The sequence below is a fragment of the Bactrocera oleae genome, chromosome 2, assembly GCF_042242935.1.
Source record: "Bactrocera oleae isolate idBacOlea1 chromosome 2, idBacOlea1, whole genome shotgun sequence".
Lineage (NCBI taxonomy): Eukaryota > Metazoa > Arthropoda > Insecta > Diptera > Tephritidae > Bactrocera > Bactrocera oleae.
In genome coordinates, this window is record NC_091536.1 from 87,512,860 (window position 1) to 87,535,294 (window position 22,435).

At 34.2% G+C, this 22,435-nt stretch overlaps 1 protein-coding gene across 2 annotated transcripts in view; it reads right to left on the reverse strand.

Annotated features, from left to right (window-relative positions):
- The window catches only part of side (sidestep), a 216,749-nt gene that overhangs the window by 76,383 nt on the left and 117,931 nt on the right, over positions 1-22,435 (reverse strand). For both annotated transcript variants that reach the window (XM_036361143.2, XM_036361140.2), the window contains exon 10: positions 232-370. In XM_036361143.2, the coding sequence (XP_036217036.2) occupies positions 232-370 (139 nt within the window). The remainder of the gene's footprint in view (positions 1-231; positions 371-22,435) is intronic.

The following is a 22,435-nucleotide window of genomic DNA, read 5'->3' on the forward strand; positions in this document are numbered from 1 at the left end:
CCAAAAATATATAATAAGAGCGGTATTACTTATTGAAGATGTGAACTATAAAAGTATCGATCGTTTTATATTTTAAGAACCACCTTAATGTATATATATAAAACATTATCTCCATATTCCAAAATAAATATTTAAAAAGCTGTTACTGCAGAAACAGACTATTTTAAATACTGAACTATAATAAGATAATAAAAATATATATTTTAAAATATATCTGCATAAATAACTCACATTGCACTTTCAGCGTCAAGCTGGAGCTACGCGTCTCTCCCTCCGTATTGGCTGCACCACAAGCGTAAGCTCCAGCACTCTCGCGCGCCAATTGAGTCAGATGTAGTATTTCGGTGCTTTCGCCGGACATACGCATGCCCTGTAATGAGAAAGAAAGTGAAATGATGAAATATTGACATATAACGAACCGATATAATCAAACGAAATCGATAATGAACAGTAGCCAAAAGAGAATATCAACAAAAAATTCACTCTGGCAAAACAAAAAGCTTAAATATGGCTACCTGCAATAATCATTTTACCGCAAATGAAACGCGGCTTCGCGCACAATTTCCTTCAATTACGATAAATTTTTTATGAATGTAGGTATGTATCACACAATCAGCGAGAAAATTGCCGATAAACGTTTTTTATTTAACCCACAAGTCGGTAAGGAAAGCGTATAAAAAAGCAATGAAATGGCGAAGGGAGAGAAGGAGCCCCACAAATTTGGGCCTCATTAAACATGAAAGCCGCCAATCGGAAGGTTGTGTCAACCGCAAAGCCTTATTGCCAATACTATCGTCGAACGCTTAAAGGTCCCACTGTCTACTTTCGACCGGGAGGCCGTCTTTCATTTTATTTATTTCCTACTTAATTAAGCTTCATCCGACTTAAGTTCTTTTTCGGGCGCTTTCGATACAAAAAAAAAAAATTAACCGACTTTATTGAATAATTCTTTTATCATATTTATTTTTATTTTTTCTGCTTTATCATATTTTTATTTTTTATCTCTTTCTTCTTGTCATGAAAAGCTTGACTCTCTTACGACACTCAGCGTGTTGCCATAGTTAATATTACTCGCATTTATCTACATTCATTTACGTAAACACTCGTACCAGTCTTTTGTCGACTGCCGCGTGACAATAACTGAACAACAACACGTGTTTCGTATAAATTTTTAATGAAAATTTTAATATACTTTACGGTATAAAATTATTAAAAGGAGCATAAAATCTTCAAAGCGTACTTCCTAAGTTTCAGCTCGTATTCTTGTTGGAAGCCATTTTAAGGTTTTCTTTTCAATTATTATTTATCAATGTTTTATCACGAATAATAAGTAATAATAAGCAATTCAATATACTTCTAGTAGTAATCAAAAACAACTCAATGAAAACTAACCAGCACTTTTGTAGACTACCTTCAGCTAAATAACTGTAAATTTAATAAAAAATTTACTAGATCTGGTAGCCACTAAGAATTAAATAGTTTAGTTATATTCGTCTTTTGGTTGTGTATTTGAAAAGTTGTGCAAAATGTCGAAACCATGCGCCGACAGCTTAGAGATGTGGTTTCATATGGAAGACGCCCTGCCAAAAAACCGCAATTAACACAAAAAATGAAGGCTGCACGACTTTCTTGGATTAAAAAGATTTTGTGGTCTGACAAAGCAAATTTAATTTGATAAGCTCAAAAAATTTGCTTTACGTGCGCCGTTCAGAGGAGGAAAGTTTCTTCAAAGACAATTGATTTAAGGCTACTTTTCAAACCATGTTTTGGGGCCACTACACATTGATGATGGAATAATGAATGCACAAAAATATATGACAGTGGTTAACAATTTAGTACCGGCAAATTTGATTGAAAACAAATCTTGTATAAAACATTTATAAAATATTGATGTATTCAGCTCGAATTCTTTTTATAGTTGGTCAATAGATTTAACGATATAGGGGTTCAACGCTTGGATTGGTCTGGAAACTCGCTCAGTTTAAACCCTTTTGAGGACTTATGGCACTTGATGAAGTGTGAAGTTGTTAAACAGAAGCCAACAAATAAAAGTCACTTGACAAAGATTTTATAACGGGTTTGGTATGTTCCCGTTATAAGGAAATCAATTGAGGTCCTAATGAATTCCAATAGAATAGAAGAGCCTATTTGGTAGTCTATATTTTTACCGTTAGTGGTGAAAATGATTTAGTCGCTTTAAATTAACTTCACATTGTCACATCTTTTAATTAATCATGAATATCAGGAAATGTATATTTCGACATTTTTTTTTAATTAATTGGATATTCCTTATAAAAAACCATTTTCGTAAAAAAAATTTTATGGATAACTAATTTACACTATGATAAGTAGCCAAAAAAAATAAGAATTTCCCTAATATTGTAATTCTAATTCTTATATTGAAATAAGTGGTGGTGCGCTTTTATTGACCGCAAGTGTATTTTTCTGCGTATTCGACATAACCTTAAATCAAATAAAATAACATCATCGAAATGGCAATTACCAAGCCAATGAGCACCGAATATAACTAAGGAACAACAATTAAAAGAATTCTTCAGCTCAAGGCAAAGTGAGGGTCCATATCACTGCTGATGAAGATAACAAACGAACGAAAAATAAATAACGTCCTCGTATACAAGCTATAGAAATACAAACCCTTTCTAAAGGAAGTTGGGGTCGAATGCAAATGTTGAAGAAACTTAGAAATGTTTTTGAAGGTTTAAATTTTATTAGGTATACTTATAAAGGCGGAAAACTTTCTATTGAAATATATGTCATTCATTGAGAAGGATTCCTAAAAACCTTGCACTCGCATTTATATGAAAAATCTATAGGTTACAATAACAAGATAACGATAGCCATTCTCAGAGCGTGTATTCTACAAGGAAGCAATCACTAGCGGTAAGCTTTGGCTAATTGGAGTGGAATTGTGCTCTGTCATGACAACGACAGTCCACACACATTGATAATGACTTGTCTAAATCTTCAGGAGCCTGCAAGAGAGGTACTTTTGGATCAAAAATTTACCTAAAGAGCAGAGTGTGGCCCCATTGATCCCCAATTAAATACAAAAAAAAAAAAAAAAACTGCCGGCTTATGATTTTAGGCCATTGGAGCCAGGCTAGGCGTCACTACGTGCCCTCAACCTTGTGAATGAATTAGGGTTAAACTGGCCCGTTCGGGCGTAGCTGGAGACACAATTCCCCTAAGCTGCCTCAGGCCATTCAGCTCCTTCAACTGTTGTTTGAAGCTCTGAAGCTCTGAAGCCGAGAGGAGACTTTTTATCAAGTTCACGGAGTTACTGGAGGAGGCTTAAATTGGTTACCACCCGTGAGCACAATGGCGCTTTCCTTTTCAACTAACAAAACGCAATGAGTAAGAATGTTGTCTAGTATAAAGATATAAATCTGAACGGATCGTCAACTGATAGTTTAAGGATGTAAATATCAAGCAAACGAATTAAAATTTTATAGGAGACATATTATAGTGGGCAAAAAGTTAAAAATGAAAATGAGTTATAACTTTCGCAACGAAATTTAAAGTTAAAATTGATTTAAAAATGTTTAAAATTGAATTAGTAGGGGTATTATATATAATTTTTAAAATATGTTAGTGGAGCTGGCGGACAAGTCAGAGGCTTCATTTGTGTGAGAGGATTTTCTCTGTGCAAATTTGCATACTCTCTGAATTGTGCAATTTCATCTGAAACTTTTATAATTTGCTCTGATTTTCATAATCGATAGCGAAATTGGAATTATATAAAATTTAAATAGCGTTTTTTTTTAAATTAATACAAAACTTACATATCACGGCTTATATTGGATTTCTTACATTCTTCATAGTAATTCTAAAGCATTCTTTGTTAATCTTGAGCTCTCAGCGTGTTTCTTAACAATAAAAAGTGCTTAGTTGACATTTTAATCATTACTGTTACATTATTTACTTTATTTCTTTTTTTGACACATATAATAATACTAAGAAGTATACAAAACTCTCGGTTCAAAGGTGGGAACTCTTCACACGTGCAGCTCTACATACATACATCTATACATATTTCCGAAATTGCTAAATAAACAGGCAATGTCTTTATTTGTGTAAAATTTAAGCCACTTTGCTGCTAAAGATTAGCTGGCTCAGTGACACCGAGCGCGTGCGACATAAAAATATACACACCTGTATGAGGGTGTATGTGCGCACAGGCTTCATGTAGCAAGTGAATTGAAGGTTGGCTTTGACTTTCACGGAAATTATCATAAGAACAGCAGATCAACTTGGATTTGCAGCTAATGAATGCTGATGCTGTTACCGCAAAAATTATTGTACCGTTAATGCGCACGCTAAGGTGGCGAAAGAACACAAATGTACAGGCATACACACGGTTTTATAGACGTATGTATGTTTGTCGGTGTGTGCGGCAGTCGTAAGTTTGCTTAATTAAAGTCAAATGCAGTGGTGCGAGCCGAGAAGTCAAAATCCGAATGCTAATGAATATGAAATTAACAGTTATGGCAGGCAAGGCGCCGTTGCTGAGCTTTTTAGATATCACAATAACATTGTTGTTGCTTGGCGAATAAGCTTTGCCAATACTTTTGGACAATCAGTGATGCAGATTGTGAATTAAGAAGCTTCGTGCCTATGCAGACAGGTATGTGTAAATATGACTGCGATAAAATATATTTAAGTATGTGTGGGTTTATATATGTGCCTGGGTGACGATGAGCTCGAACGCCGCTGACTTTAGTTCATAGACGCCTGTAAGGCGGCCATTTAGCTGCGAGCAAAGCAATTTGTAATTGTGGGAAGCAAAAATACAGCAACTGTCACAAACACACATACTATCTACACATACATTTTATGCAAGAAACAGCATCCATGCTTAGGGAGCTCCCCCGCAAGCACCTTTGTCACTTCACTATGAGTGCGCTCTTTGTCTCCAGCATGGGCCAAAAACATGCAAACACGCCCCAACAATTTCAATTATATTTATTAATGTCGTTTTTCATTAGGGAAACATTTTCCTTAACCGAATGGCAAAATGAATAAATGAATGAGCGAAGAAAATGTAAAATGAAATAAAAATAAAAATGCGCATAAGAAAATCATACTTGAAATGAAAATGAAAAGGTCTTGTCTACATTTCGCGAGCTACTCCTGCTGCTGAGCTAGTTATGCTTACTCTAATCATTGTTGTTGTTGCTGCTGTGTTTGACTGAAATTTAGCATTTATTGTAAGAACGCCTATTCAGCGCTGAAAAATTTTTGGGCGGCACAGAGCACCCGCGTAATTTAAATTACACCCACACACACATAAATACATACATAAGCACACACAAGCGCAAAATCACTTTGCGTGCCCTGTGACCCGATTTCGCTCCATATGCACGCTTCGATTAAGCCGCGCTGGGTTTTCGCCTCTGCGTTGGCTTTGCTACTTCCGCTGCTAAGCAGCGACCAACCGTTACTTTTGCTTCACTTCATGCGCCACTCTACAACAGTTTTGCGTTTTGTCATTACTTTCCATTTTCCGACAACGCGAAATGAATTTAATTTTCTCATTTGCGTAGCAAGAAAAGCAACGAAGACGACACACACACAAACTAGTGCAAATGCACGCACATACAAACACACTCACACACATGCACACAACTACATTTCCCCACATGTCTGCCATCCAGCCATATTTTTTTAGCGTGCAAAGAAAAAAGTTGGAAAAAATTACTCATACGCTCAGGTGTCTCATTGTAGCGCTTGCCACCGTGCGCACCTTCTTTTGCGTAAGAAAAAAAGTTGTTTCACATCTTCAATCTCTTGTTTGAGTAACAAAAACGCTGATTGCATGTGATTTTAATGTTAAATGGTTAATTTGGGTAAATAGCGGTTTTAATGTTACCGCGGAGAATGTGCAGCAGCTGAGTTAGAGACATAAAACTTACGTGTTGTTGCATATGGTTCCGCGCGGCGCACACGCGCATAAACATGAAATGTTTTCGGAGCATTCTTGTTAAAAGCATATGCTAGTTGGGCGCCGTTGTACGAGAAGTGCTCAACTCGCCTATAAATCTTTCAGTTCTCCCCCTCTGACATTACAACGCTAATTTTAATGAATTTTATTATATATTTTTATGGTGATTATATATATAATATATTATATATACGAGGTTTCCTTAGCATACGTATATAAAGAGATATGTAAAGAAGATAATATTCTTTTAAGTAATAATGAATCCTAAATATCATATTCATAAAGGAGCTTAGCAAGCTGTATTAATAAAAAATGTGTTTTTTTTCGTTTTTTTTTTACTTGTTTGACTTTTAATGTGGAGAAAAGTGACGCAAAGCTAAATAATGTCAATGGAATTAGCTGAAAACTTCAACTCAAAAAATAAAAACGAAATAATTAAAATAACTAAATATTCGATTATTACTTGCGCATACTTATTTCTCACGAAAATAAGCGGCAAATTTAATTTCAGCCAATTAATGGTAACTAGGCTGGTTACACACCAACACCAAAAACTAAAATGAACAACCGAGACCGGTGGCTTTTTTCTCTAGCTGCTATGCAATGAACCTCAAACCGACTTCCACTCGTTAAATTTTGTTTTGGGACTCGTATCTATATTCTTTCGAAACTGTAGGTATGTGTAGACTGCGAGTAATTAATCAACAGCACCAGTGAAAGACATTACTGTGAACTTTTCTGACCATTAAATTTAGTTTGAAGAATATTTTGGCAGGAAGCTTATAAAATTACTAATTTTTTATAATCTCCAAACTAAGCAACAATGAATTGATGAGCAACACTTAGCAAGAAGGTATCGAATCGACCAAACAACTGGTATAAATGGAAGAGAAAAAAGTTGTATAACTTTAGCGAGCATACTCTCTTGTATTGAATTTTGCTGCGCTACCTTATTATAACGATAAGGGTGTGCCAATATGTTTTAGAAATGAATTCGGGCAACGCCGTGGCTGGCTTGAATAAATTCTAGCCAAGTCGTCAATCGTCTCGAGCTTTTCTGCATAGACGAGCTACTTTACCAACATTAACCCATAAAAAATAATCCAGCCGAGTTAAATCTCACGATCTTGAAGGTCACGCCAATAAATTGATTGTTTCGTTGGTTGTATGGTATGTAGGGACGTCTTGTTGGAAACAAAACTCGTCCACATCAACATCGTCCAACTCAGGCACAAAAAAGTAACTAAACATAGTTCTATAGCGTTTTCTATATATGGACCAATAATTCTCTCAGACTACAGTGCACACAAAACAGTGACTTGTTGAGGATGTAACGGCCTCTGAGCAAGGGCTTGTGGATTATCATTACACCAAATGTGACAAATTTGTTTATTAACCTACTCATTCAACCAAAAATGCGCTTCTTTGCTGAACCAAAATTTTCTTGTGAAGATCGGTATTGGTGGCCACCTCGTTTTGTATTGTATTTTGTCATACTCGAGTAAGTCTGTTCAGTATGAATGGGCAACCCAAGCTGAGTATAAATCAAGTCGAAAAGACCAACTCCGAAAAATTATTAAAAGTAGCCTCATTCAAAATCACATGTCTACAAAATAGCCTTTACTTAACCAACGTTATCAATGCCAGTAACTAAAATTTTAAAAAATAGTGCTATTAGTTGTAAACGTAATGAATACTTTGGGTCCATATGGCAAACTAAGTCGCCCTGATTTTTGTATTTAAGTCTGTTCTTTATGCTATATTAACCGATATGGGCAGTGAGAGAATAAAAATAATATATATTTTGTTAATGGAAAACCTTTTATGAAACCTTAAGTAAGGCATGCTTAAACCTTGTCAATCTACTCAGCATTTATCTACAGTTTGTGGAAGAATTTTGTAAAGATTATTACTTATTGTATGGGTTCTACATACATAGACACATATGTAAATGTTTCCAGTATTTATTCGCATATAACTCTTTGTTTCAATCAACCCACCCACCAGTGCAGACATTTGAAATTCCATTAATTTTAATATTGACTCGAAATAAAACAAAAATCCATTTAACTTCACTAGAAACTCAGCTGCTTTTCATTTGAACTTGCTGGCTTGCTAGTTGCTTATTCATGGCAAATAAGTAACCACACTCTTATGTTGCTAAATTCCTACACCTACGTACATACTATATATAAATACAATATATCAATATCTCTGTGTGTGTATGTGTATGTATATGTGTGAGCAAACAAAAATTACCTTTTTCCCGTGGCAAATAAATGCACAAACCTTTGTTCAGTCGCAATCGTATGTGTTACACACACGCATATCTATGTATGTATATAACTGCGCATACACTCTAAATTATAAAAGCACATACACTCAGCTGTGTCGTAGGAAACACGTTTGTGCAATAAAGTCTCCGACTGTAAAAGACACGCACAGTCAATAAGTCAAACATTACAACAACAAGCGCTATGTGTATACATCAATAGTCGCAGCAACAACAACGACAATAATAACAACAGATCAAAAAGCAACAATAACAATAACAACAACAACGGCAACAATAAAAGTAATCAATGATTGCAAGCGTCCGAAATTTATTACTTTTCAATGTCACGTTCATCATCACGTTTCACCCATAATCACATAGGATTTTCCACCATTACATGTGCGTATGCTTAAGGATCCCATTTATTACACACCCGATATCCCAGCGACTTTGCACTTCACAGCACATTTTATCTCAGCTTAAAAATGTGAAACGGTTGGAGAAAATGAGGCGAAAGTCCTCGCTACGAGTGTTGAGCTAAGAATTTATGCCATTGAATTTATGTGTATGCGTAGCTGAATATTCGAGTTAATAGAGTTTTATATTGGTTTGCGGCGCGAAAATGAGTCTTTCAGCAGAGTATTGAAATACCAACGTATAAGTGTGTAGTGGAGGGCTCTTTCGAATATGAAGGGCTTTAAGAATTGTGGAAAGTCTTTGTGATTTTTGATGTCCACTAGTTTTAAGGTGTTTTTTTTAGCAATATCATTATATGTTTATGGTATTTCGTTATGCACACTTCTAAAGATTTTTAAAACAAGTGAGGCTGGATCATGACACTCCTTTCGAATCAAGTTGGCTATAGCAGTCCAAGCACAAAGTCACAATATTCGGCCGACTTAAAGAAAAAGTCGATTACTTGGATTCCTGAAAGGAAAACAATTTCCATCTTGCACTACCTTTCAGTACTAAGAAATGTTTTTTTCTTCCAAATTTAAATAATTTTTTTTTTATATATTAAATATTTATTTCCACATTAACTTGTCAATGTTGTGTCTCAATTTTTTTTCTTGCGGCCTATGAGTATTATTTTTCTTATGTATATAAATTTTTGTAATCGATTTTTCGATTGTTTTAATCCACTTTCATTAAATTTTTTGATCGAAATTTTGTTTTCATCGATTATTTTAGAGCTATAAATCATGCTTATACATACATTTATATCGATTTTTTTCGGACTTAAATATACATATCTCATCAATATATTAATCGGCGGATTTTAAATTAATGAAATTTTTCGATTCTTCAACAGAAGATTTTTGTACCTAGTTACGTATATTCCCGATACCTTTCCTACGCAGTTGATAATTTGACACTTAGGTTATTATGTTCAAAATTAAACAATTGTTGAATTATTTTAGAGTCGATAAAAATTTAAATGCTGCCTATAGTAAATCATTTCCTATAGGGTGCGCTTATAAACGCATATTTATATGTATATATACCCATAAAAAAAAGTTAATGTGTTGGTATTTGTAGTTATTTGCGCTATCCGCCTCAAAGCAATATGTTGCCCAATTTTTCAATTATGATGCTGATCACTGCACTTCGGCCCAGTCATAATTCTTACGCGCCGAACTCAAGAGGCTGGAGAGAGCACGAAAGCGCTTGACATGAGAACAAAACAAAGAAATATGACTTGACGAAAGTGGAAGAAAATTCGTTTGACACTTACCAATTTATGCGGCTAAAGCAAGGACACACATAAAATACATATTTATACTTTATATATAACTGAACACACACATGCGTATAATGTATAATATAAAAGCAACAATTCATAATCAACGTTAGTGAAACAATTACGTACATGAGTGGCCAATAAAATAAAATGATTCATTGTTATGGCAGGCGAAATGACTACGGCGCGAGTGTGAGTTGAGATTTTATGCGCTTGTGATGGGTGAGTGGCAAGCGTAGCATACACTTAGAAACTCATACATATATATGAGTGTCGGTGGGAAACATATAATTGGAAGCTGCACATAAGTCAAGTTTAAATTATATTTGAGTTTAATACATGTGTAACACATGTATTTGTGTGCTAATTGTATATGTGCAGCGCATAAATAGTATTTACGGCTTGTACGCCTTAATGTATGCAATGATTTTTTTTTATTACCCAAAGACATGAATTATTTTGGAAATAACTTATATCTACATATAAGCGGTTGCACTTTTGTAGCACGTAGGAATCTTTCGACTGCCAATTTGAGTAGAACAAAATTCTAATTTGGTAAATAATAATGCTTTTTGAGACATTCATAAATCAAGAAATGTGTCGTATGCAAAAGAATGGCATTTAATTAGTTTTATGTCAACAAGCAGATACATCCACATTTATATGTTGCAAGTGTGAGTGTATATGTGTGTGTGGCAAAAGTAGTGCACCGAGCTGTATTTCTTACTAATTTAGTGCTGCCTTAACTGCAGTCAAGCACACATTTCACGAAGTGCAGCGACATAGATGCCGCAGTTTTCAACTCATATACATACATACATAGATTGTATATATATTTATACATTATCCTTCCACACCAATAGTTCGCCTATCGTCGTTGATTTTCGATCGAATATCGCAGTGACATTCGAAGCGCAGACTTTCATTTCAGTTTTGTAGGTGTGGATGTGTGTGTGAGGAAGTTTCAATAAATGCGCGTGCTACGCGTTTGATTTTTTTTGTTGTTGTGCGTTGCTGTTTTTTCAAAATACTCAGATAATGTTTGTTGTTGTTTTTCTCTGTTATTGCTGGCAAGCCTTGGTGCTTGTGCTGCTGCTTGTTTTCCACTTTCGCTTCTGCTTCTGCTGCTCTTCCTATTTTTCTTTCAATTTAAATGTAAATGACTTGAGAGCAAATGAAAGAAATCCAGACGCGTCAAGAATTTAATTTTGTGCGCACTGAAGCGCATTCGCAACGGAATCAAGTTGCCGAAGTTATGGCCAAAGTCAATTGGGCTAGCATGTTGGCATACTATGGCGCAGACTGTTTGCATTGTTCGACACAATTTGGCGAAAAAATAAAAGTCTCTTTAAAAATGGAAATGATTTGAAAAAGTAATCGACAGATTAAGTGGTGGCGGGTGTGGGGATATGGTGAAATGGGAAGGCTTCATGGAACTATTTTTCTTATATGAGAGGACTATTCAAAGAACTGGTTGGAAAGTGTGGTCAAAAAACACAAAGAGAGAGAGAGAAAGAGAGAGCCACGCATCGCAAATTCTTTCAAACATGCGTTAGAACTATCGGAGCTTTTTGAGAACTTAAATAGAGACAAGGAAGAGAGTAGTACTATAAAGGTGCTTTCGGTTTCTTATCAGAAGACAAGGTTAATCAAGCCAGCGAGCTTAGGTTGAAACTGCTACAAGAACCATTTTAACCGCCTTATTTGAACAAATAGTTCTGGATTAGTTGTGACGCAATATAGAGACCATAAAGTAGTGGCATATATGTGGTAATGTAAAGTTAAGAAATTTTTATTTTTTTGCTCTAGGGTTAGAGTCAGAATATCAAAAAACAATGTTTTGGTCTCTCTAATATGCACATCGGCAATGCTTTCTATAGATTCTCTATATTTAGTTATGATACCAAGAGTTATAGATATTGTGATATTATGCGACAATTGGGGAATTGGCAATATGTGGGGTCCCTGAGGACGTCTCTCTCTCTGCCAGATCTAACCGAAGCACTTCTGGCTCAAACTTGGTTAGATTTTAATCGCTTTCCCTGCTCTACTTCTCAGTTGAGCGACTTTTATCAGACCTAAATATAATATATATTTCAGTAAATTATTTGTCTATTTAACTAAAGGGTTTTGCAACTCAGCCCTATATCAGCTTTCTAGGCTGCAGGTTGTTATCAACTATATTTCCTCTTCTCTAATAGGACCCCGCATTACTCGAAAGCGTCGAAGAAAATATAAAAACTAAAGTGAATTAATGCACTTCGCTTGAGCTTTTATGAGCTTTTTAGTGGTGATCTTTAAAAACCTCAAATTAAATCGAGTGTGATTTGAGCTTTTATAAGCTTTTTGGAGATGATCTTTAAAAGCTCAACTTAAATCTAGTTGATATGAGCTTTTAAGAGCTTTCTTGAGAAGTTCTTGAAAAAGCTCGATTTTCACTACTTAAATTTTAATTTTTAGTGGCCAAAGTAGAAATTAAGCAAGAACTATTTTTCTTATTGAAAATATTCTTTTAAATTTTTCTTTCTTCTTTTACAATTTTTCACTGCGTTTCGCATGCGCTTGCATAACTGTTCAAAACTTCGATTGAAATCAATGAGACTGTCACCGAAGTAGAACAAATAAAAAAGCAAAAGTATTGCGTAAAAAAAACAAACGAAATTTTTAAGTATAAACTTATGTTCTACTGCAAACTTTTGCATTTCTTCTTGAGTAAACAAGTGTGTGTGTGTGATTAAAGTGGGTTTTTTGTGATTTTTCACCAACTTCATTCCATTTAAAGAGAGTGCTTTCTTTTATTTTTTATAGTAAGTAAGGAGTACGATTGTTGACAAATATTGGTATTCAAAAAGTTTGGCAACCCCATTTTTCAGAGCTAACTAGTGAGAAGGAAATATCATGATAACAAAACCGAAAAACTATAAATTTTTAGAATAAAATAATTTTTACACTATAAATTATGTTTTTTGCACTTTTATATAAAAAAAAATATATAAATACTTTCTCGTATAATTTTATCCACCAACGCTTTAACCCTTCAACACTGGCAGCAACAAATTTATAAGCCACTCTCTACCAATAAAAGCTAATAAATGGGTCACAGCTGATGCGGACAGCACGATTTAATTTGTCTGCAACCGAAAATTAGCGGCGCTGGAAGCCACAGGCATGCGCTTGCACCAGTGTATATATATATATATATATATATATGTGCTTATGATAAGTTATTCTCAAAGTTGCGCACAAACAAAAAGCTGGCAGTGAATAATCCAAAATCGATCGCTGCAATTTGCACGTTTTAGGCGACAAACCCCTTCGAACAACAAAAACAACAACTGAAATTGCGCAATAAATGAATTGTTGAAAAAGTTTTCGAGCGTCAAATAGGAAAAAAATGCGAAAAAAATGGGGGAAATTGTGAAAATGTCTCGAAACATTTAAAGATATTAAAAAGTATAAGAGCCTTTGGCTTGTCAATGGCACAGCTGACAGCTTCACAAATTAGCTTTTGCCATAATTTCAATATGGCTGCGTTTTTTATTCCTTTTTATTGACCGTTTATTCGATGATGCAGCTCACTGTCGCGATTTAAATGCGGCCAAGTCTATTGTTTGCTTAACGGCTATATTCGGTATGTGTACCATAATTTTGTCGCATTGAAACTTAATAGAAAAATTTTAAAAATAAATCGGAAAAAAAAAATTTCATTGTATTGTTAAGATTTATACTATTTTTAGTGACCATGAACTTCTTTGCCCTCAGCTGATTGCGAAAGTAGGTATTATTTGCCATTGATTTGGTTGATAATTTGGCGACGAAACGATAAGTTTCTTTTCTAGACTTTAGCAGCGGCGATGAAGGATAAAAGTACCATGACACTTATAAAAAAACATCACTCTCATTAAACATATTAATCGATAGTATTCCGGTATTTAAGCAGGCAAATACTCATTCTTTTAGGACTTGCCGCCTAAACGACATTTACTTTTCAATCAGCAACATAAATAAAGAGGCAACTTAAAATACTTCGAAGAAAAATAATTTCGTTGAATCATCATCAACATATTTTTTGTAAGCGTGTAGCATACGAACACATAGAAAAATACAACAAAAAACACTAAAGCAACAACACAAACTCTAAATAAAAATTAACAACTTGATTTGAAACATTGGAAAGCTAAAAGACTTCATCCTTATCAAGGTCTCATAATTAATACTACGCATATTCAAGCAACCACAAAGAGAGTACTCTGATATGTTAGGAATAATGATTGGAAACTTCAAAATACCAAGTTCTGGTATAAAAATTGTTAGTGGAAAACTATATTAAGAGTTAAAATCTAGTAACAATCCAATAAACTTCCACTTAAGGTGAAAAAATTAAATTTTTAGTGTAAACCTGGCTAATTTGTTATTGATTAAATGTTTATATTAAAATTAAAATAATTAAAAAATTTGAAAGCGACTTCACGGCGTTATCACATAATATATATAAGTACAAACAGAACATTTAAAATTTCAAAATAATCGGTGGAATAGTTCTGAATTTATGAAAGGCACTGACTTTGTTAGCATCCATTGTGGAGAAAACGGGGGCATTCTGGTCTAGAAATTTCAAAAAATCTATTTTTTTTTTCATATTTTCAAAGTTTAACTATTCAAGAATGTGTGTACGAGAGGATTTTTCGAAAATTCGAATTATTTTCGGATATAAAGGCATTTTGCTGGCGCGGCATTCAAACTTTAAAAGCTTTAAAGCTGGCGGGCAAAACTTTAAACGCGTTTTTCTCGAAACTGTCTTTTTCAACCTGATACCCATGATATCTCGAGTTCTACTGGACCGAATGACTTGAAATTTTCAGGCAATCTTTCTCATAGACTCCTCTCGGTCATGGACTAGCTCCATTCCCAAATTCCAAAATTTAGTATTTTTAAAAAATGTGAGAAAGTCAAAAAAATGGTCCAAAAATTATGTTTTTTTTCAAACAGTCGCCATTTTATCAAAAAAAAATTTTTTTTACTTGTCCCTAGTTCATGATCTTGCGACATTCATGTAGATTAATAATCTTTTTATTTTTTTCATTTTATTTTTTTGTCTGTACTCTTAAAAGGTTAATAAATAACATACAAAAAAATTTATAGTAAAAATATTAATTGCCTATTTTATACAGCACTTTAACCTAAAAATCATGCCTCTAGACCAGAATACCCCCTTAAAGTTTTGAACACTAAATATATCGGCTGTAAAAGCTTCATAAGGTAGGTATAAAAATAATCGTTACTTCATGAATTTTGTTCCAATCGACCTGAAATTTTTACACTATATTCTTGTAATATTATGTATATATTTAAAATAGTAATAACAATAATAAATAAATATGAAAAATCACAAAATCAAAAATGGAAACAATTGTTAATTAATTGTATTTGCTGGCATTTAGAGCGCGAAATAGGAAGAGACGAAGAGAGAGAGAGAGAGTTGAAGAAAAGTAATTCTGAAGCATTGCACCTTATAAAGATTATTTTAAATATAGTAACTACCACTCATAAATTTTACCTACACACACACGCTTAGTTGTCCGTGTGTGTGTGTTTGCGCGTGTATACATTTCTAAGTGATTTATGATGTATTACATGTTGAGCGCAGCATTTTAGTTCACAACTACAAAAGAATTAAATTGCATTTGGTCGAAAGAGCAAAACAAAGTGGCAGTCAATGCATATAAACCAACAACAAATATGTGTGTGGGTGTGTGTGAATGGCAGTAAATAAAAGGCGTATGAAACTAACGACGGCATAAACAATGCAGCAAATGATGAAATGAAATTTATATTAAAGCGCATGCGAATGTGAAGAAAAGGAGGCAAGAATTGCTGCAGCAAATTTGAAAACGAGGCCAGGAGACACACATACACACATAAAAACACACGGACTTGAGGGTTAAACTACCCGCTTATGGAGGCATAAGGGACAAGTTCACATGTGATTGCATGTGTGCGTGATTTTGTGTGTGTGTGTGTGTGCGGCAGTGCAGCAAGTACAACGGCGGAAGTCCGCGCTCGCATCCGCTTTTAATGTTTTTCATTAAGCAAACAAAATACAAACGCACGTCACATCCGCAACCTCGTCACCACACATACATCTACTATATATGCGATACACACACATATGCATATGTATAAATGTGCGTGTTATAACAGTTTATAGGCGTGCTGCTGACATCGCTCCTCTTCTTTCTTCTTTCCTCTTTCTTAATTTCATTTTATTTATTTATTTTCTCCATTTTCTTTTTTCTTTTTTATTTTCCTTCCATATGCTGTTATTTGTTTTATTCTGCTACATGCGTGGAGGAAGCGACTAAAAAATTGTGGCAGCTAAGAAAACAAAAGGATTAAACGAATTTGTTTGTTTCTTTATTGTTGATGTTTTGTGTTATTATTTTTTTCGGTTTAACCGGCTTTCCTTTATTTTTAGCTTTTATTTATGCAAACGGGAAAAACCAATTACCACCCACACAAACACTCCTACACATATGAGATTATCGCAGTAGGTGCGTGTGGCAAATGTTGCAACAGAAAAAAACATAATTTTCCCGAACTGTAAATGTATGTGTGTGTGTGTCAGCAATAAATTATATCAGTTTCATTGCGCGCAAAAAAAACAGATCATAGTAGTAAGTTACATGCAATTAAAAACGCAAATATTATCGCGTATGAAATTTAATCATAAAGAAACATATTGCAGCAGCACAAGCGACGACCTTGGCTGTCTAAAGAATGACAATAGGGCTACCGTCAGACTTAGGTAGTGTTCAATTAGAAACCTGAATGACTTTGTCTGGTCTGCCATTATGTAGGTATACCCGAAAATTATTTAAATACAGCGCAGTCCTTTGAAAAGAAATGTTATTTTCGGATCCAATTTTCGTAGTATAAATAAAATAAAAGTGAGAATATTGCCATCTGTTAATAAAAGCTAACTTAAAATGTTCAAATAATAAAGAAATAGGACAAAACAAGTAAGGAAGGTCTAAGGTCATGTGTAAACGAACATTTTATACTCGTGCAACTTGCAAGGAGCAACACAGGGGAAATACCTTCAGATGTTAGGAAAACTTTATATTAAAAAATTTTGCGAAACAATACAAAATTCATTATACGATGAAATTGTAAATGAATTACGAACAAATTTGGTATTTTGTTAAGTTATATTATAGGTCAAGACTCACTTAGTTTTATTACTATATTTTACGTCCTGTCATTTTCAAATGAGATATATGGGATATAAACTCAACGTAAGAAAATCAATTTGATATAATGAGTTGATGTAGAAACGTCTACAAGAGTTTCACTATTCAATATTTTAGGCTTATAAGGTTTGAAACAATGTCTAGACCAACTTCATTCATATTCCCCTAAAATATTTAAGAAAACTTGTTCATTTCATTTTAATAAAGTATGACACATTTTGTCAGGTGGAAAGTCCGAAATTATTATATAGACTATATTGGGAACAGAGAAAGGCATGAGATAATTGGGTTAATTTCAACTTTGCTGAGGTATACTTGAGATCATATTTTCAAGCAATTTTTTTAATACATAACTCACACATTGAACGACATAATCGGCATAAGGTTTGTTAAAATAAAAATCAATATATGTAGTACATGGGAGTTGGGGTAATACATAGACTAAACTCCAATATAATACGTGGGACTAAAGTATATATATAGGCACTGGGGCCCACATATTCGTATCTAGGCGCTTAAAAAGTTTTGGTTCGATTTAGACAATTTTTGGTTACACACACTTTAAAGGGACTATTCGTACAAAGTTTTACCCCGATACAATCATTGCTGCTTAATTTGCATAGTGGTATGTGAAAGAATCAGATGGTATTTAAATTCTGTTATGTGAAAAGTAAACGTGGTTGCGATACGATTTCCTGCATTTTCACACCATAACTTGAGAATATTGTAAGAATATAATGTAATGAATTTGGTTGATCAAGCAGATCCTGAGATAATTTAATAAACTGACGAATTTATGTATCAATTTATCACACTTTTAGTAGTTTTTAACAAAACCGGTATGTGGGGAGTGGACGGGGTTATCGTCCGATTTCACCATTTTAGAAGTTTTAATACAGGTACTTGGTTTATAATAAACAAAAGAAAAGTTGAACCATTTAACTAGCTGAGGTTGCATCATTTAACTCCCTGAGCTTCTTTACCTGGCTAACCTAAACTAACTTAAACATTTGAGCTATAAAAGGGAGACCACAGGTGATTAAAAACCATCGCTTACGCAAAATTATAAGTAAATTTATAAAAATATTTTTAAAAAAATATATATAACTAACGCGAAACAAAATTAGCAATTGACAAAGCATTAAGCTTTACAACCACTTACACCTTTTTCGGAAGAGTCTATCACACGCCTAATTTCCATATAACAAACTTTTAAATTCCATCTGATTCTTTTACTACACAGTAAACAAATCAAACATCAATATAGTTATCAGAATAAAAATTTGCAAAAATAGTGCACTTAATGTATTTCATCTTACGTTCAAAAGTTGTCGAAATCACACTACAACTTGTGCTAAAAATGCGTAAAAGCAGGCCAACATTTAGTTTAGCCTCCATATACCCAACATAAATATTTTTGAGCTTCCGGTGCACTTTATAGTCTATCTAACGGTCAACATGTAATAAATCTAAAAGAAATTCAGAAATAATCGTTTTCTGATAATAGTGTATACTTTTTCCTTAAATGAATAGAAGCACAGCGATACTTTTCTTTGATTGATAAAAAATTTTGCTAAAACCTGAAGGTGTTCCACCGTCTTTGTTCCTTTCCCACCACTCGAACTTAGGCTTTCCTTACTTGTTACTAACTAGTTTTGTGGCTTATTTGTTGTTTCACTGCAACTCTGATATTTATTTATGATATGTAATTACGCTTGTTATGCGTATGTATGCAAAAGTATATGCTATGATTACCATCTTTCCATCTTTGCGCTTGTAAAAAGTATTTCATATTCAGTTCTAACATTCATTTAACTACATGAATATGAATAAACAAGCAACAAAGTTTGTTAGGGAAAACTTTACCTAAGGGTAGCCACTATGTATAGTGAAAAAAGAAAAAAATATATAAAAATACTTACAGCAAAGGCGAACTAAAATTTATTTAAAAACAGAAAATAAATGCAAAAAAGTAAAAAAAGTGGAGCAATGAAAATTGGCAACCACAGAAAATATTTTTTTTTGTATTAAATATACATAGAAATGAGAAAGGAATCATATACATGTCAAAGCTGAAAGTAAAGCGCAGTGAGTGAAGTCATACTACGTCTGTCAGCGAGCGCTGATGCAGCCTGCATAAACAGCAAGCGGCAAGTTGCAAGCAGGATGCGGGCTTGCGGGTTGCTGTTAGCGGGGTGTGTGCTTTTCAGAGTTTGTTGTGGTGAAATAAATCCTTACGTCGCATGCATATTTTAATTACTTCATTTCTGCATACATGAATTTGTATTAAGGTGGTTCCAAAAAAATTTAAATTTTATTATATTTTTGAATTTTCTAATTAATTACCGTTACCATATCAAAAATTTTCCATACAATAACCTGATTTTGATCGGTCAGTTTAGGTGGCAGCTATATGCTATAGTACTCCGATCTGATTTTTTTTTTTAAATAATTTACAGTTACTTTGAACAATATTTTTTGTCAGTTTGTATGACAGCTATAATTAACAATTTGTCCGGATTTTATACCAAATGCGCTGGAAAATCATCTACAGTGGATCACAGCTTATTTGATACAGCAGTCGATATAAATTTCGAATCCCAATATTTTTTAAACTGAAAGGAATATTGAAAAAATTTAAACGCTATATTTTAGAGTAAAGAATTTCATATATATAATGTACTTCATTTATTTAAAAAATATTTTATTTTCAACTATATGTACATAAAATTAAAATTACTGCTAAATTTCAGGTCACAGCTTATTTGATACAGATATTTTTCCATCACGAGGCGCCAGCTTGTCGCACCGCATAACTGTATTTTATTTTGCCATGCATATTGGCGTCGTTTATGATTAGTTTTAAATATTTTTTAGTGTGTTATAATAAACCATGGAGACAGCAAGTGCGTTTATATAAAAATGGGTCGTCGTACAACAATTGAGCAGCGTGAACTGGTCATAAACAAATTTAAAAACGGTAAATCGGTTCGACAAATTGGTGAAATTGTGAACCTTAGTGCCTCCACTGTACAGCACATCATTGAGCGATATTTACATGAAAATCGAGTGGAAAGTAAAGGCAGAAGTGCGCCAAACAAAATTTTTAGTGCTTCCGAAGAGCGCTATATTGTTCGAAAAATCAAGGTAAACCCCAAACTATCAGCTCCAAAATTGGTTGTGGATGTTCATCAGGAATTAGGAAAATCATGTAGTGCTGAAACTATCCGCCGCGTACTCCGCGAACATGATTTTAATGGTCGAGTTGCTCGTAAGAAACCATTTATTAGTAAAAAAAACCAAATATGTCGACTAAAGTTCGCTCAGGAACATGTTTGTAAGACCCATGATTTTTGGAACACGGTTATATTTTCAGACGAGTCGAAATTCAATATTTTTGGGTCCGACGGCATGTCTTACGTTTGGCGAAAAAAGAATAGAGAGCTAAATAAGGAGAACCTAAGAGCTACAGTGAAACATGGCGGTGGAAGTGTGATGGTTTGGGGTTGTATGTCCTCAGCCGGTGTAGGAAATTTGGAGTTTATTGAAGGGACAATGGACAAAAATATGTACCTTAATATCCTGAGAAGTAATTTGCTGCAAAGTGCCGAGAATCTTGGTATAAAAGAAAAATTCCGCTTTTATCAAGATAACGACCCAAAACACAAAGCAGCAGTCGTTCAATCCTGGCTCATATGGAACTGTCCCCATTTGATGACACCCCCGGCACAGTCACCTGATATGAATGTTATTGAAAATTTGTGGGCTTTATTAGACAAAAACATTCGAAGCCACAAAATTTCGAACAAAGAGGAATTGAAAAGGGCGCTACTAGAGGAATGGCAGAAAATTACCCTAGAAACCACACAAAAGTTGGTCCATTCAATGCCAACCAGGATCCAGGCTCTTGTTAAGGCGAAAGGCTTTCACACAAAATATTAAGAATTTAAGATTGAAAGTGATTTGTTTTTGTTATTTTAGAAAGAATTGAACTGTATCAAATAAGCTGTGACCTGAAATTTAGCAGTAATTTTAATTTTATATACATATATTTGAAAATAAAATATTTTTTAAATAAATGAAGGACATTATATATATGAAATTCTTTACTCTAAAATATAGCGTTTAAATTTTTTCAAAATTCCTTTCAGTTTAGAAAATATTGGGATTCGAAATTTATATCGACTGCTGTATCAAATAAGCTGTGATCCACTGTATGTCAAATTTCTTAATTATATTTTGTTAAATAAAAAGTTTTCCATACAAGAATGAACAAAATCCATTTCTCAATTTGTATGACAGCTATATGTTATAGTGGTCCGAAGCAAAATTTCAGATCTATATCTCAAAAGCTGAGGGACAAGTTCTCGTACTGTTGAAGTTATAATGAATATATGTGTATATGAATATATACATATCGCAGATTGTATATAGTTTATCGAGTCTTAATAAGATAATTGCAATTTTCATTCTCATTGAATTTAAATTATAGTTTTGATACATCCGCCTCAATTAGTACCAATTGTGCTTCGATTTCGAAAATCTATTTTACAAATATTTTTGCCACATTTAGGGGCCACTCTAATGCATGTAACAGAACAATGCAATAACTGCCATAAATAAGATCAACAACCGACAGCGCAACGACTTAACTCTTGCTCACGTAGATGCATACTCTCTCGCTCCCACACGCTTTCCTCGCCCGCGTCACTTTTTCAGCGATTTCCGCCAAAAGTTAATAACACCGGAATTTAAATGCGCAAATTCGCACACAATTCGTCATTTGCATTCGAAGTCAGTCAATTATTTACGTTCGCTCACATACAAATATACAAATATATGACCAAGCATATGGGCATAAGTGTATTTGTATGCGTGCGCGCACTTTAAACTTGACGAATCGAACGCTCGACACGCGCCACCACTTTCGACACTTTCATTTACAGCGGAAAATTGGTAAATCTCTTTATGCGAGGGCATAAATTGAATATTGTCACTTCTTGCTGTTTGCCGGCACTTTTTGTGCGGCGTGTGTGTTGCATGCGGCGCAGTGCCAACACCCGGGTAGCGGATCAGTGTTGCGCTAGTAGTGATGGTAGTGGTACTTCAGCACTTTGCGGTTCACCGAGCAATTTGCCAAATTAAATTAGACCACAAAAGTGCCGTCAACTCCAGGCAGGGTAACAACAACAGTGCAAACGCTGAGC